General features: G+C 41.4%; 2 protein-coding genes and 2 pseudogenes across 2 annotated transcripts; all 4 read left to right on the plus strand.

Annotated features, from left to right (window-relative positions):
• The first annotated feature begins 451 nt into the window (after window positions 1-451).
• Window positions 452-3,193, plus strand: LOC119889235 (annotated as a pseudogene).
• A 794-nt stretch (window positions 3,194-3,987) lies between these two features.
• Window positions 3,988-6,678, plus strand: LOC119888405 (protocadherin gamma-A3-like). The gene has a single exon (XM_038698965.1). The coding sequence runs from the start codon at window positions 4,195-4,197 to the stop codon at window positions 6,676-6,678; it is 2,484 nt and encodes an 827-aa protein (XP_038554893.1). The 5' UTR covers window positions 3,988-4,194.
• Window positions 6,679-7,638: 960 nt separating this feature from the next.
• Window positions 7,639-10,438, plus strand: LOC119889250 (annotated as a pseudogene).
• A 645-nt stretch (window positions 10,439-11,083) lies between these two features.
• On the plus strand, window positions 11,084-14,010 carry LOC119889228 (protocadherin beta-16-like). Its single transcript, XM_038700152.1, has one exon. The coding sequence runs from the start codon at window positions 11,289-11,291 to the stop codon at window positions 13,800-13,802; it is 2,514 nt and encodes an 837-aa protein (XP_038556080.1). The 5' UTR covers window positions 11,084-11,288; the 3' UTR covers window positions 13,803-14,010.
• The last annotated feature ends 19 nt before the right edge of the window (window positions 14,011-14,029 follow it).

A 14,029-nucleotide genomic window follows, 5' to 3' on the forward strand; every position in this document is an offset into this window, starting at 1 on the left:
ATGAATAAAAGCAACGATAACTTTTTATAACTGGGTGATAATGTTGGTGTTTTACTTCATTTACGAGTGGATCATTAATTCATTCAGCTTGAACGGTTGGATATTGTTTAGAACTAAGATTCCACTTTCTTCTTTCTTTTACTTTCGACAAGTCGTTTTGAGGCTTCATTGTTTCTTTTTCAGTAGACTTTGTCTTAGTCATAGTACAATGTGCAACCTTACGTACTTCCTAGAATATGACGAGACGTGTTAATTCTGACAGTCTATTTTGGGGCGAGGTCTTGGCTTCATCTGATGGCTTCATCTGATGTTCACCTTTTAGACTCTGAGGGACGCTGCTGGTCAGTAAATTATTTTCTGTGTTGTGTCGTGCAGTTCATCCCAAGACTGACTACACAGTGAAGAATGCTGTATGCGTTTTGGCGAGGTTTAAGGCACACAAGAGAGAACATAGTCTCACAGACAGTAAAGGGCGGGGACGTGTTTGCATTGAAACCCAGAAAAGGATATATCAGAACCACATTTCCTTCATTACAACTGGATATAGATCACTCTTTTCTGTTCTTTGTTGCCATGATGAGAACTCGAGATTCCCTCACCCACCGATGCGCAAGATGGCGATTGTTTTATGGACTGCGACGGCAAATAGGACTGCTTATTTTGCTGCTTCTTGCGGTTAACATGGTAGGTGGCCAGATTCGTTATTCTATACCAGAGGAAATGAAGAAAGGCTCTGTCATTGGTAACGTAGCGCAAGATCTTGGTTTGGATCTGAAAAGGCTCCGTTCTGGGCGGGCCCGTATCGTGACCGGAGAAAACATCCACTACGCCGAGCTGAAGACAGACAAAGGGATTCTAGTCGTGAATGAGAGAATAGACCGAGAGCAGCTTTGTGGAGAAATAACACCATGTAGCTTCAGCTTTGAGGTGATTTTGGAAAATCCAATCGAATTGCACAGAATAACTGTTGAGGTTTTGGATATAAATGACCACGCTCCCGTCTTCCCAAATAAAGATAAACATATCAGTTTTCAAATAAGTGAATCAGCTGTAGTTGGAGTGCAGTTTCCATTGCAGAGTGCAGAGGATCTAGATGTGGGGCAGAACGCGTTGCAAGACTATGTTTATCACCAAACACAATTTTATATTGAAGCAACATGCAAATCCAGACGGGAGTAAATATGTTGAGATGGTTCTCCAGAACCCTTTAGACAAGAGAGGCATCCACATTTGTCTTTAAAATTAATCGCCATTGACGGAGGAACACCACAGAGATCTGGTACAGTAAATATAGATGTCACTGTGTTAGATGCCAACGACAATGCGCCAGTATTTAACCAATCAATGTATAAAGCAAATGTGATGGAAAACACGATGAAAGGCACAAGCGTTATTACAGTAAATGCCACAGACGCCGATAGTGGCTCAAATGGTCTCATTACTTACAGTTTGTCTAAAATGAAAGGAAGTGCGGCAGATATTTTCAGTATTGATGAAAACACTGGCACGATTATGTGGCTGGTCAAATAGATTATGAAAAAGACAGAAAATACGAGGTGAGGGTTGAGGCAAAGGATCACGGTGGCTAACTGGGACAAGTAAATTTATTTTTGATGTTGTTGATGTCAACGACAATGCCCCAGTTATAATATTATGTCATTTTCCAGCCCTCTATCTGAGGATGCACCTCCTGGTACAACTGTTGCTGTTTTGAATGTAAAGATGCTGATTCTGACAAAAATGGGCAAATAGATGTTCTATAGATGGCAAACTTCCGTTTAAGATTGAATCATCTCTAACGAACTATTATAATTTGATATCAGATCAACATTTTGATCGAGAATCCGTCTCAGATTATAACATAACAATAACAGCCACTGATCTGGGGACTCCTCCTCTGTCCAGCTCAACAAAATACACCTCAAAATATCTGACGTTAACGACAACGCACCATTATTTGATAAAAAGAGCTATTCTGCTTACGTCACGGAGAATAATCCCCTGGAATTTCCATATTTGCTGTCAGCGCGCGAGACTCTGATTGGAATCAAAACGCGAGAATCTCGTATCTTTTAGAGGACACAGATATCAGTGGTAGTCCAGTTTCTACTTATGTGTCTTTAAACTCCGAAACTGGAGTTCTTAGCGCGATTCGTTCCTTTGATTATGAACAAATTAAACAAATTCAGCTTACTGTGAAAGCGCAGGATGGAGGCTCCCCTCCACTCAGTAGCAACGTGACAGTGAAATAATGATCCAGGACCAGAACGACAACCCCCTCAGGTTCTGTACCCAGTCCAGACTGGTGGCTCTCTGGTGGCTGAAATGGTGCCTCGTTCAGCAGATGTGGGCTATCTGGTCACTAAAGTGGTGGCTGTTGATGTGGACTCTGGACAGAATGCCTGGCTCTCCTATAAACTGCAGAAAGCCACAGACAGGGCGCTGTTTGAAGTGGGCTTACAGAATGGAGAAATAAGAACTATCCGCCAAGTGACTGATAAAGATGCTGTGAAACAAAGACTGACTGTTATAGTGGAGGACAACGGGCAGCCCCTCGTTCAGCTACAGTCATTGTTAACGTGGCGGTGGCGGACAGCTTCCCTGAAGTGCTGTCGGAGTTCACTGACTTTACTCACGACAAGGAGTACAATGACAACCTGACTTTTTACTTAGTGCTGGCTTTGGCTGTAGTTTCCTTCCTCTTCATCACGTGTTTAGTGGTTATTATATCAGTGAAAATCTACAGATGGAGACAGTCTCGCGTCCTGTATCACTCCAATCTCCCTGTGATTCCGTATTATCCACCACGTTACTCAGACACTTTGGGGACAGGGACTCTCCAGCACGTGTACAACTACGAGGTGTGCAGGACGACTGACTCCAGAAAGAGTGACTGTAAGTTCGGCAGAGCTGGTAGTCAGAACGTGCTGATAATGGACCCCAGTTCTACAGGGACGATGCAGCGGATACAGAGTGAAACGAGCATCCTGGATGAACCAGACTCTCCTCTAGAGGTCAGTTTAATAATACATTTTCATCTATGTGCTCTTTAGTTCACTTTCTTTATTTAGATGCACCGGTATAAACAGCTGTACTTCATAGCGCCATTTTCAGCACCACGGACAGCATCTCAGTTTGCATCACCTGATATAAAAGCTCCTTCTGTTTAAGTATTCATAAATATAGCTTAGGAACGCAGAGGCTCCTGACATAATCGCATACGAACTGTGTCATGTGACTATTTTTTTGGTAGGCGAAATACATCTTTTGCCCAAGTGGCAAGAAAGGATACTGTGGTTTACATTAGGCATACTGGTACCTGAAAAAGTTCCGGTACAAATGCAGTCAGAGTAAAATCATTTACATTTCATCACCATGTAATTGTGTAATGCAGAACCGGAATCCCGATATATTTTCACTTCAGAATATTTAACTGTCTAGCCCTCTTCCCACATTTGCATTGCATAAACCGCTGAATAGGTCCATAAACCAAATTTGTGGATATCATATTTTAGAGGATAGTGCTTTAATTACACATCAGTCTTTCTAGACCCTATAAACCCTCCATTTATTGTAAGTAGACTTTGATGTGGTTTAGATTTTAAACATGATTTTTTTTCCACGATGATAACAATTATATTTATTTTAATTTAAATCTTTTTATAGTTATTTTTAGGACCGAGTACGTTGTCACCGAATTGTGTGACCATGAGATCTCGTTTTCTGTTATTTTTGACAGGTGGATTTGTCTTTTACTTTTTACACAGAATCTTTCACAATACAATATGCTGACTTGAAAGTTGTTTTCATTTACCGATGATTTCTTAAAACTCATTCCAAAGTGGTTTTTACTCGAGATAGAGCTGTGTAAAGAGTGTGTGCTTTGAAGTGTTAGTGGTAGGGGCCTCGTCTGACGTTCATCTTTCAGACTCTGAGGGACGCTGTTGGTCAGTAAAATATTTTCAGTGTTGTGTCGTCATTCACTTCATCCCCCCGACTGACTACACAGTGAAGAAGGCTCTCTGTGTTTTAACGGGGTTTAGGCCACACAAGAGAGAACATGGTCTCACGACTTGCGTGTAAAGCTTGAAGACGTGATTAAATGTAACACGGAACCAGGGAACGTTTATATAAGAACCACATTTTCCGTCATAATAACTTGATATAAATTACTATTTTCTGTTCTTTGTTGCCATGATGGCAACTCGAGATTCCCTCACCTACAGATGCGCAAGATGGCGATTGTTTTATGGACTGCGACGGCAAATAGGACTGCTTATTTTGCTGCTTCTTGCGGTTAACATGGTAGGTGGCCAGATTCGTTATTCAATACCAGAGGAAATGAAGAAAGGCTCTGTCATTGGTAACGTAGCGCAAGATCTTGGTTTGGATCTGAAAAGGCTCCGTTCTGGGCGGGCCCGTATCGTGACCGGAGAAAACATCCACTACGCCGAGCTGAAGACAGACAAAGGGATTCTGATCGTGAATGAGAGAATAGACCGAGAGCAGCTTTGTGGAGAAATAACACCATGTAGCTTCAGCTTTGAGGTGATTTTGGAAAATCCCATGGAATTGCACAGAATAACTGTTGAGGTTTTGGATATAAATGACCACGCTCCCGTCTTCCCAAATAAAGATAAACCTATCAATATTGAAATAAGTGAATCAGCTGCAGTTGGAGTGCAGTTTCCATTGCAGAGTGCAGAGGATCTAGATGTGGGGCAGAACGCGTTGCAAGACTATGTTTTATCACCAAACGACAATTTTATATTGAAGCAACATGCAAATCCAGACGGGAGTAAATATTGTGAAATTGTTCTCCACAAGCCTTTAGACAGAGAGCAACGTCCCCATTTGTCTTTAAAAGTAATCGCCGTTGATGGAGGAACACCACAGAGATCTGGTACAGTAAATATAGATGTCACTGTGTTAGATGCCAACGACAATATTCCGGTGTTTAATCAATCAGTCTACAAAGCATCCGTGATGGAAAACACGATGAAAGGCACAAGCGTTATTACAGTAAATGCCACAGACGCCGATAGTGGCTCAAATGGACTCATAACTTACAGCTTGTCTAAGACGAAAGGAAGTGCAGCAGATATTTTTAGTATTGATGAAAACACTGGCATTATTTCTGTGGCTGGTCAGATAGATTTTGAAAAAGACAGAAAATACGAGGTGAGGGTTGAGGCAAAGGATCACGGTGGTCTAATCGGAGCAAGTAAAGTTATTTTTGATGTTGTTGATGTCAACGACAATGCCCCAGTTATAAATATTATGTCATTTTCCAGCCCCTTGTCTGAGGATGCACGCCTTGGAACAATGATTGCTATTTTGAATGTAAAAGATGCAGATTCTGAGAGAAATGGGCACATAAGATGTTCCATAGATGGCAAACTTCCATTTAAGATTGAATCATCTCTAACAAACTATTATAATTTGATATCAGATCAACATTTTGATCGAGAATCCGTCTCAGATTATAACATAACAATAACAGCCACTGATCTGGGGACTCCTCCTCTGTCCAGCTCAACAAAATTACACCTCAAAATATCTGACGTTAACGACAACGCACCATTATTTGATAAAAAGAGCTATTCTGCTTACGTCACGGAGAATAATCCCCCTGGAATTTCCATATTTGCTGTCAGCGCGCGAGACTCTGATTGGAATCAAAACGCGAGAATCTCGTATCTTTTAGAGGACACAGATATCAGTGGTAGTCCAGTTTCTACTTTTGTGTCATTAAACTCCGAAACTGGAGTTCTTAGCGCGATTCGTTCCTTTGATTATGAACAAATCAAACAAATTCAGCTTACTGTGAAAGCGCAGGATGGAGGCTCCCCTCCACTCAGTAGCAACGTGACAGTGAAAATAATGATCCAGGACCAGAACGACAACCCCCCTCAGGTTCTGTACCCAGTCCAGACTGGTGGCTCTCTGGTGGCTGAAATGGTGCCTCGTTCAGCAGATGTGGGCTATCTGGTCACTAAAGTGGTGGCTGTTGATGTGGACTCTGGACAGAATGCCTGGCTCTCCTATAAACTGCAGAAAGCCACAGACAGGGCGCTGTTTGAAGTGGGCTTACAGAATGGAGAAATAAGAACTATCCGCCAAGTGACTGATAAAGATGCTGTGAAACAAAGACTGACTGTTATAGTGGAGGACAACGGGCAGCCCTCTCGTTCAGCTACAGTCATTGTTAACGTGGCGGTGGCGGACAGCTTCCCTGAAGTGCTGTCGGAGTTCACTGACTTTACACACGACAAGGAGTACAATGACAACCTGACTTTTTACTTAGTGCTGGCTTTGGCTGTAGTTTCCTTCCTCTTCATCACGTGTTTAGTGGTTATTATATCAGTGAAAATCTACAGATGGAGACAGTCTCGCGTCCTGTATCACTCCAATCTCCCTGTGATCCCGTATTATCCACCACGTTACTCAGACACTTTGGGGACAGGGACTCTCCAGCACGTGTACAACTACGAGGTGTGCAGGACGACTGACTCCAGAAAGAGTGACTGTAAGTTCGGCAGAGCTGGTAGTCAGAACGTGCTGATAATGGACCCCAGTTCTACAGGGACGATGCAGCGGATACAGAGTGAAAAGAGCATCCTGGATGAACCAGACTCTCCTCTAGAGGTGAGAGAAGATAATCTTACTATACCATAGTGCCTTAATTTGTCTCTCTCTTTATATTTTGTTTTTGCATTGATAGAAAACAGTTGAACGCCATAATGCCACTTTCAGCACCATGGACAGCATCCCACTTAGTTTGAATCATTAAGTGAGAATTCTGTTTCACTTTGTATTTCCAAAATATGAAATTGATGTTTACTTGTTTTTGTATAGCATATACTGCTAATATTTCTAATTATTTTTCATATAATATCTTCACGTAGAATTCAAAGTCTGATAAACGTTTTTTTCAAGGTAACTAACAACATTTAGAAAATGTTGGGATAAGATTTTAGCCAGGCTTGAATATTAAATAGGTTAGTGGTTATGTGATTAAGACTTAGATGAAACACGAATAATGGTAAATTACATTTATCTTTATTTAAACCGGTTGAATTATTTTAATAAATGTCTCACTTATGCACGTTATTGATTAAAGCATCGATATTTTCAGATTCACACAGAGCTTGTGTGGAACTTTTAAGTTAAACATAGCAGTCAGTCTCTTTAGTTGGACTGTTATGCACAGTGTAGTAGGTTAAAGGTTATTATACATATATATATATATAATTTGCTTTTATTATTTTATTTATTTTTTTAATTGTACTTTAGTGCGTTACAATTTCACATAATTAGATTATTGCTTGCAGTCCTAAGGTACACTGCTTTGTATGGCATCATATATTATCAGGGCCCTGGTGTACTAGTAATTTTTTTATATTTTTATGCATGTATTGGTTTCAGTCTGGAGCACTATGGTGGCATCACTACTCTCTGTAAATATGCTTGGTGGTATTCAGTTATTATTAGAATTTAATCTGCCTATTTGTTGATATTCATTCACTCGACTCTAAGGGACGCTGTTGGTCAGCTAAAAAAAATCTGAGCAGTGTTTTAGGCGGTGTCTTTCTGGATTCTACTCTGTGAGAAGTCTATATGTTTTAGACAGTAAACGACGTGCGGTGGACGCAGATACACTGGGTTTGATTTGATGTTTTTCACTACTAGAGAAAGGAAACTGGAAATATAAATCGTTTTTATTCTCTTCTCTTGAATGACGTTGTTGTTAATAACTGGACGGTACAAGAGAATTGTTTCGATAGTGTCATTTTATATCATTCATTTGATAACATGGATTTCGGAGAATTTTTCAACCGGAGTCTAAGATGGCGTTTGTGCAACAGACTGACGCCGCAAAGCCTTCTGTTTCTTCTCTTTCTCACTCATACTGTCACTGGTCAAATACGTTATTCAATTCCAGAAGAAATGAAGATGGGAGCCCTTATTGGTAATGTCGGATTGGATCTTGGAATAGATATACAGAGGCTTCGTTCAGGTCGGGCCCGTATCGTGACTGGAGAAAGCATCCAGTACACCGAGCTGAAGACAGACAAAGGGACTTTGGTCGTGAATGAGAGAATAGACCGAGAGCAGCTTTGTGGAGACGTAATACCATGCAGCTTCAGCTTTGATTTGATTTTAGAAAACCCGATGGAGCTACACCACGTTACGGTCGAGGTATTGGACATTAATGATAATTCGCCTTCTTTTCATCAGCACGACATGCAGTTGACGATTGGAGAATCAGCAGCACCGGGAGCACGTTTTGTTTTGCCAACAGCCAATGATCCTGATGTAGGAGTCAATGGGCTTCAGGACTATAATTTATCTCCAAATGAAAATTTTATTTTAAAGAAGCATTCAAATTCTGATGGAAGAAAATATGCGGAGATGGTACTTGAGAAACCATTGGATAGAGAGCGACACCCCAGTCTGTCTCTGAAGCTGATAGCAGTTGACGGAGGGACGCCAAAGAAATCTGGCACTGTAAATATAGATATCACTGTCCTAGATGCTAACGATAATTCTCCTGTTTTCAATCAGTCAGTCTACAAGGCCACTGTTAGGGAAAATGCCGCAGGAGGGACCCATATTATCTCTGTGAATGCAACTGACGAAGATAGCGGATCATATGGTTTGATTCATTATTCTATTTCCAAAATGCAAGGTAGTATAGACAGTATATTCGAAATTAACAAGACAACGGGTGTGATATTTCTTTCGGGGCAGGTTGACTACGAAAAAGCAAAGAAATATGAAATACGCATTGAAGCAACAGACCAAGGAGCTTTAACAGACTCCAGTAAAGTCATAGTTGAGGTTATTGACGTGAATGATAACCCACCTGTCATAAATGTGATGTCATTCACCAGTCCTCTTTCAGAGGACTCTCCTCCTGGCACAACTATAGGCATTATAAATGTAAAAGACCTCGATTCGGGAGATAATGGACAAGTAAATTGTAGAACCGAACAAAGCGCACCTTTTAAGATTAAATCTAATTTAAGAAATTACTATACTTTGGTAACAGATACTTTATTAGATCGTGAAAGTGTTTCAGAGTATAACTTCACTGTAGTTGCAACAGATGAAGGAATGCCTCCTCTCTCAACAAAAAAAACATTTCATTTAAAGGTATCTGATGTGAATGATAATGCTCCAGTGTTTTCAGAAGGTGTTTACAATGCGTTTATCACAGAGAACAACTCTCCAGGTATTTCTGTTCTCACGGTCAGGGCTAAAGATCCCGATGAAAACCAAAACGCCCGCCTATCGTATATTCTTGAAGATACTAACATCGGTGGATTTCCAGTTTCTGAATATGTTTCTATAAACTCAGAAAGCGGAGTGATCCATGCAGTGCGGTCATTTGATTATGAGCAAATCAAACAGCTGGTTTTCGTCGTCAAAGCGCAGGATGGAGGCTCCCCTCCACTCAGTAGCAACGTGACTGTGAAAATAATGATCCAGGACCAGAACGACAATCCACCTCAGGTTCTGTACCCAGTCCAGACGGTGGCTCTCTGGTGGCTGAAATGGTGCCTCGTTCAGCAGATGTGGGCTATCTGGTCACTAAAGTGGTGGCTGTTGATGTGGACTCTGGACAGAATGCCTGGCTCTCCTATAAACTGCAGAAAGCCACAGACAGGGCGCTGTTTGAAGTGGGCTTACAGAATGGAGAAATAAGAACTATCCGCCAAGTGACTGATAAAGATGCTGTGAAACAAAGACTGACTGTTATAGTGGAGGACAACGGGCAGCCCTCTCGTTCAGCTACAGTCATTGTTAACGTGGCGGTGGCGGACAGCTTCCCTGAAGTGCTGTCGGAGTTCACTGACTTTACTCACGACAAGGAGTACAATGACAACCTGACTTTTTACTTAGTGCTGGCTTTGGCTGTAGTTTCCTTCCTCTTCATCACGTGTTTAGTGGTTATTATATCAGTGAAAATCTACAGATGGAGACAGTCTCGCGTCCTGTATCACTCCAATCTCCCTGTGATTCCTATTATCCACCACGTTACTCAGACACTTGGGGACAGGGACTCTCCAGCACGTGTACAACTACGAGGTGTGCAGGACGACTGACTCCAGAAAGAGTGACTGTAAGTTCGGCAGAGCTGGTAGTCAGAACGTGCTGATAATGGACCCCAGTTCTACAGGGACGATGCAGCGGATACAGAGTGAAAAGAGCATCCTGGATGAACCAGACTCTCCTCTAGAGGTCAGTTAAAAGATGTAGCTGCATCTCTGTGCCGTCATTTCTTTAAGTGTTTAGTAACAATTGTGAATTGTGGCACGCTTTACCGTCTCTTTCAGAACCATGGACAGCATCTCATTTGCGTCTCTTGATTGGATGACTGCTTCTGTATTCATATTCAGATCTTTATAAATTATATTACCTTTTATTCTCACTCAGTGATGTGGTGTTTTATTGTTTCACACGCACATTGCTTTTGTGACTTAGTTGGATTTTTTGTTGACGTGAACTGATAACTTGCTAGTCACTTGCAACATTATAAATACAGTTTAGGGGGTGTCTAGATCTCTTAGGTGCATTCACTCGCGATTGTTGGAGGGAGGGGTGGTTCGCATGTGACTTCAATAATTATAGTAACAATCAAATACGCTCCTTTCACTGCTCTAATTTAACATCAACTGTCTTTACCAAACTCCTTCCGTTTTCTTCCCCGATGCTTCCCTGAACCGTGGTGGAAGTCCAGTGGTATTTTCGTTTTTCTTGTCTTGCTTTGCGTCTATCGCAATGATGTTTTTATCCATATATTTCTTTAGTGCTAATTACATAAGATGATTATGATACTAAGTCTCTGTGTTGTATTAATTAGATTTCAATGTTTTTTGGTTTTGGTTTTTTTTTTCGGAATACTGTGTTGAAATGTTTTTAGATAATATTTTAAGTATCCACCAACCACATGTAATCAGTCTATTTCCAGAAATCTATGTTGCATGCTTTTACTGATTTTGTACTCTAAGGGACGCTGTTGGTCAATCCAACATTATCTCTAAAACATTACCTCACAGTCCCCTCCCTCACCACCTATGAGAGAAAGGGGGATGGTGTGCATTATATTGGCTGACATTCGAGGAAAACAGACTCGCATTCATTGATATCTCCATTCTGATGTATACAGTACATTGAAACGTCAGCATCATTTTTCTTTAGACGTACATTCAGTTTAGTTTTTCAGAATAAGTGTCGTACTTGGATCGTTGCAGAGCATATCTCCGTGATTTCCTTTTGCCATGACGTGTGGAATACGAGCCTCCACTCGGTGCGTAAAATGGCGCATTTGTTGCGGACAGATTTGGCATCTTCTGTTCTTCCTTTTTTATTTCAACCAATTGGTCAGCGGACATATCCGATATTCAGTCCCAGAGGAGATGAAGAAAGGCTCCCTAATCGGTAATGTAGCACAGGATCTTGGTTTGGATCTAAAAAGGCTCCATTCTGGTCGGGCCCGTATCGTGACCGGAGAGAGCATCCAGTACACCGAGCTGAAGACAGACAAAGGGATTCTAGTCGTGAAAGAGAGAATGGACCGGGAGCAGCTTTGCGGAGACGTAACACCATGCAGTTTCAGCTTTGAAGTGATTTTAGAGAACCCTATGGAGCTTCATCAAATCACTGTTGAAATAATAGACATAAATGATCATTCGCCCTCTTTTAAAAAAGATAAAATCCATTTTGAAATCAGCGAATCAGCTAATACTGGGGCTCGTTTTCCATTGACGAGTGCAGAAGACCCCGATGTGGGAATCAACGGACTCCGAGAATATTTTCTGACCGAGAATGACAATTTTGTTCTGAAACAAAACTCTAATGCAGATGGAAAGAAATATGCAGAGATGGTGTTACAGAAGCCTCTAGACAGAGAGACGAATCCTAATCTGTCTCTAAAGCTAATAGCTGTAGACGGTGGAACTCCACAAAGATCTGGTACAGTAAATATAGATATCACTGTTCTTGATATCAATGATAATGCGCCTGTATTTAATCAATCTGTGTACAAAGCCACAGTAATGGAAAACGCTCCCAGAGATACATATGTGACCACAGTTAACGCTAGTGACGCAGATTCCGGGACAAACAGTATTGTAACATATTATTTTTCAGATCTTAACAGTGGTCTCGGTGATTTGTTTACAGTAGATGAAACAAGTGGTGTTATTTTTATAAGAAGTTTAATTGATTATGAAAAAGATAGAAAGTACGAACTCAGAATAGAGGCAAAAGATCAGGGAGGTTTGACAGATTCAAGCAAAGTGATAATTGAAGTGATTGATATAAATGACAACTCTCCTATGATAAGTGTTATGTCATTCACAAGTCCTATTTCAGAGGACTCCCCTCCTGGCACAACTATTGGCATTATAAATGTAAAAGACCTCGATTCAGGTGATAACGGACAAGTACATTGTAGAATCGAACAAAATGCGCCTTTTCAAATAAAATCTCACTTAAGAAATTACTATACTTTGGTAACAGATACTGTATTAGATCGAGAAAGTGTTTCAGAGTATAACATCACTGTAGTTGTGACAGATACAGGAATTCCTCCTCTCTCAACAAAAAGAACATTTCATTTAAAGGTATCTGATGTGAATGATAATGCTCCAGTGTTTTCAGAAGGTGTTTGCAATGCGTTTATCACAGAGAACAACGCTCCAGGTATTTCTGTTCTCACGGTCAGGGCTAAAGATCCCGATGAAAACCAAAATGCCCGTATATCTTATATTCTGGAAAATACTAATATCGGTGGATCTCCAGTTTCTGAATATGTTTCTGTAAACTCAGAAAGCGGAGTGATCCATGCAGTGCGGTCATTTGATTATGAGCAAATCAAACAGCTGGTTTTCGTCGTCAAAGCGCAGGATGGAGGCTCCCCTCCACTCAGTAGCAATGTGACTGTGAAAATAATGATCCAGGACCAGAACGACAATCCCCCTCAGGTTCTGTACCCAGTCCAGACTGGTGGCTCTCTGGTGGCTGAAATGGTGCCTCGTTCAGCAGATGTGGGCTATCTGGTCACTAAAGTGGTGGCTGTTGATGTGGACTCTGGACAGAATGCCTGGCTCTCCTATAAACTGCAGAAAGCCACAGACAGGGCGCTGTTTGAAGTGGGCTTACAGAATGGAGAAATAAGAACTATCCGCCAAGTGACTGATAAAGATGCTGTGAAACAAAGACTGACTGTTATAGTGGAGGACAACGGGCAGCCCTCTCGTTCAGCTACAGTCATTGTTAACGTGGCGGTGGCGGACAGCTTCCCTGAAGTGCTGTCGGAGTTCACTGACTTTACACACGACAAGGAGTACAATGACAACCTGACTTTTTACTTAGTGCTGGCTTTGGCTGTAGTTTCCTTCCTCTTCATCACGTGTTTAGTGGTTATTATATCAGTGAAAATCTACAGATGGAGACAGTCTCGCGTCCTGTATCACTCCAATCTCCCTGTGATCCCGTATTATCCACCACGTTACTCAGACACTTTGGGGACAGGGACTCTCCAGCACGTGTACAACTACGAGGTGTGCAGGACGACTGACTCCAGAAAGAGTGACTGTAAGTTCGGCAGAGCTGGTAGTCAGAACGTGCTGATAATGGACCCCAGTTCTACAGGGACGATGCAGCGGATACAGAGTGAAACGAGCATCCTGGATGAGCCAGACTCTCCTCTAGAGGTGAGGTGCAATAGGCAAGGTCTTCACTTCTGCTTATGCTATTTGTGTAAGCTGGAATTCAGTTTCAATAAGTAGTTGGTTGTAATTTAACCGAAACCAAGTGCACGCAGTTCTTTTCAGCACCACCGCGTGGACAGCTCCCATTTATCTTTATTTATCTTAAAGTGCTACTGGCTTGGAAGCTTTCCAGCTATCTCATAAATTCCTATTCGAGATTCTTTTTAAATACTACCACAATTTCCAATACTAATAATAATGGGAATGCTACTTCTTCTTCTTCTTCTTCTTCTTCTTCTTTACAG

Source organism: Micropterus salmoides, unplaced genomic scaffold (genome assembly GCF_014851395.1).
Source record: "Micropterus salmoides isolate LMB-PRFRI ecotype aquatic unplaced genomic scaffold, ASM1485139v1 Ms_hic_scaffold_5, whole genome shotgun sequence".
Taxonomy (NCBI): domain Eukaryota; kingdom Metazoa; phylum Chordata; class Actinopteri; order Centrarchiformes; family Centrarchidae; genus Micropterus; species Micropterus salmoides.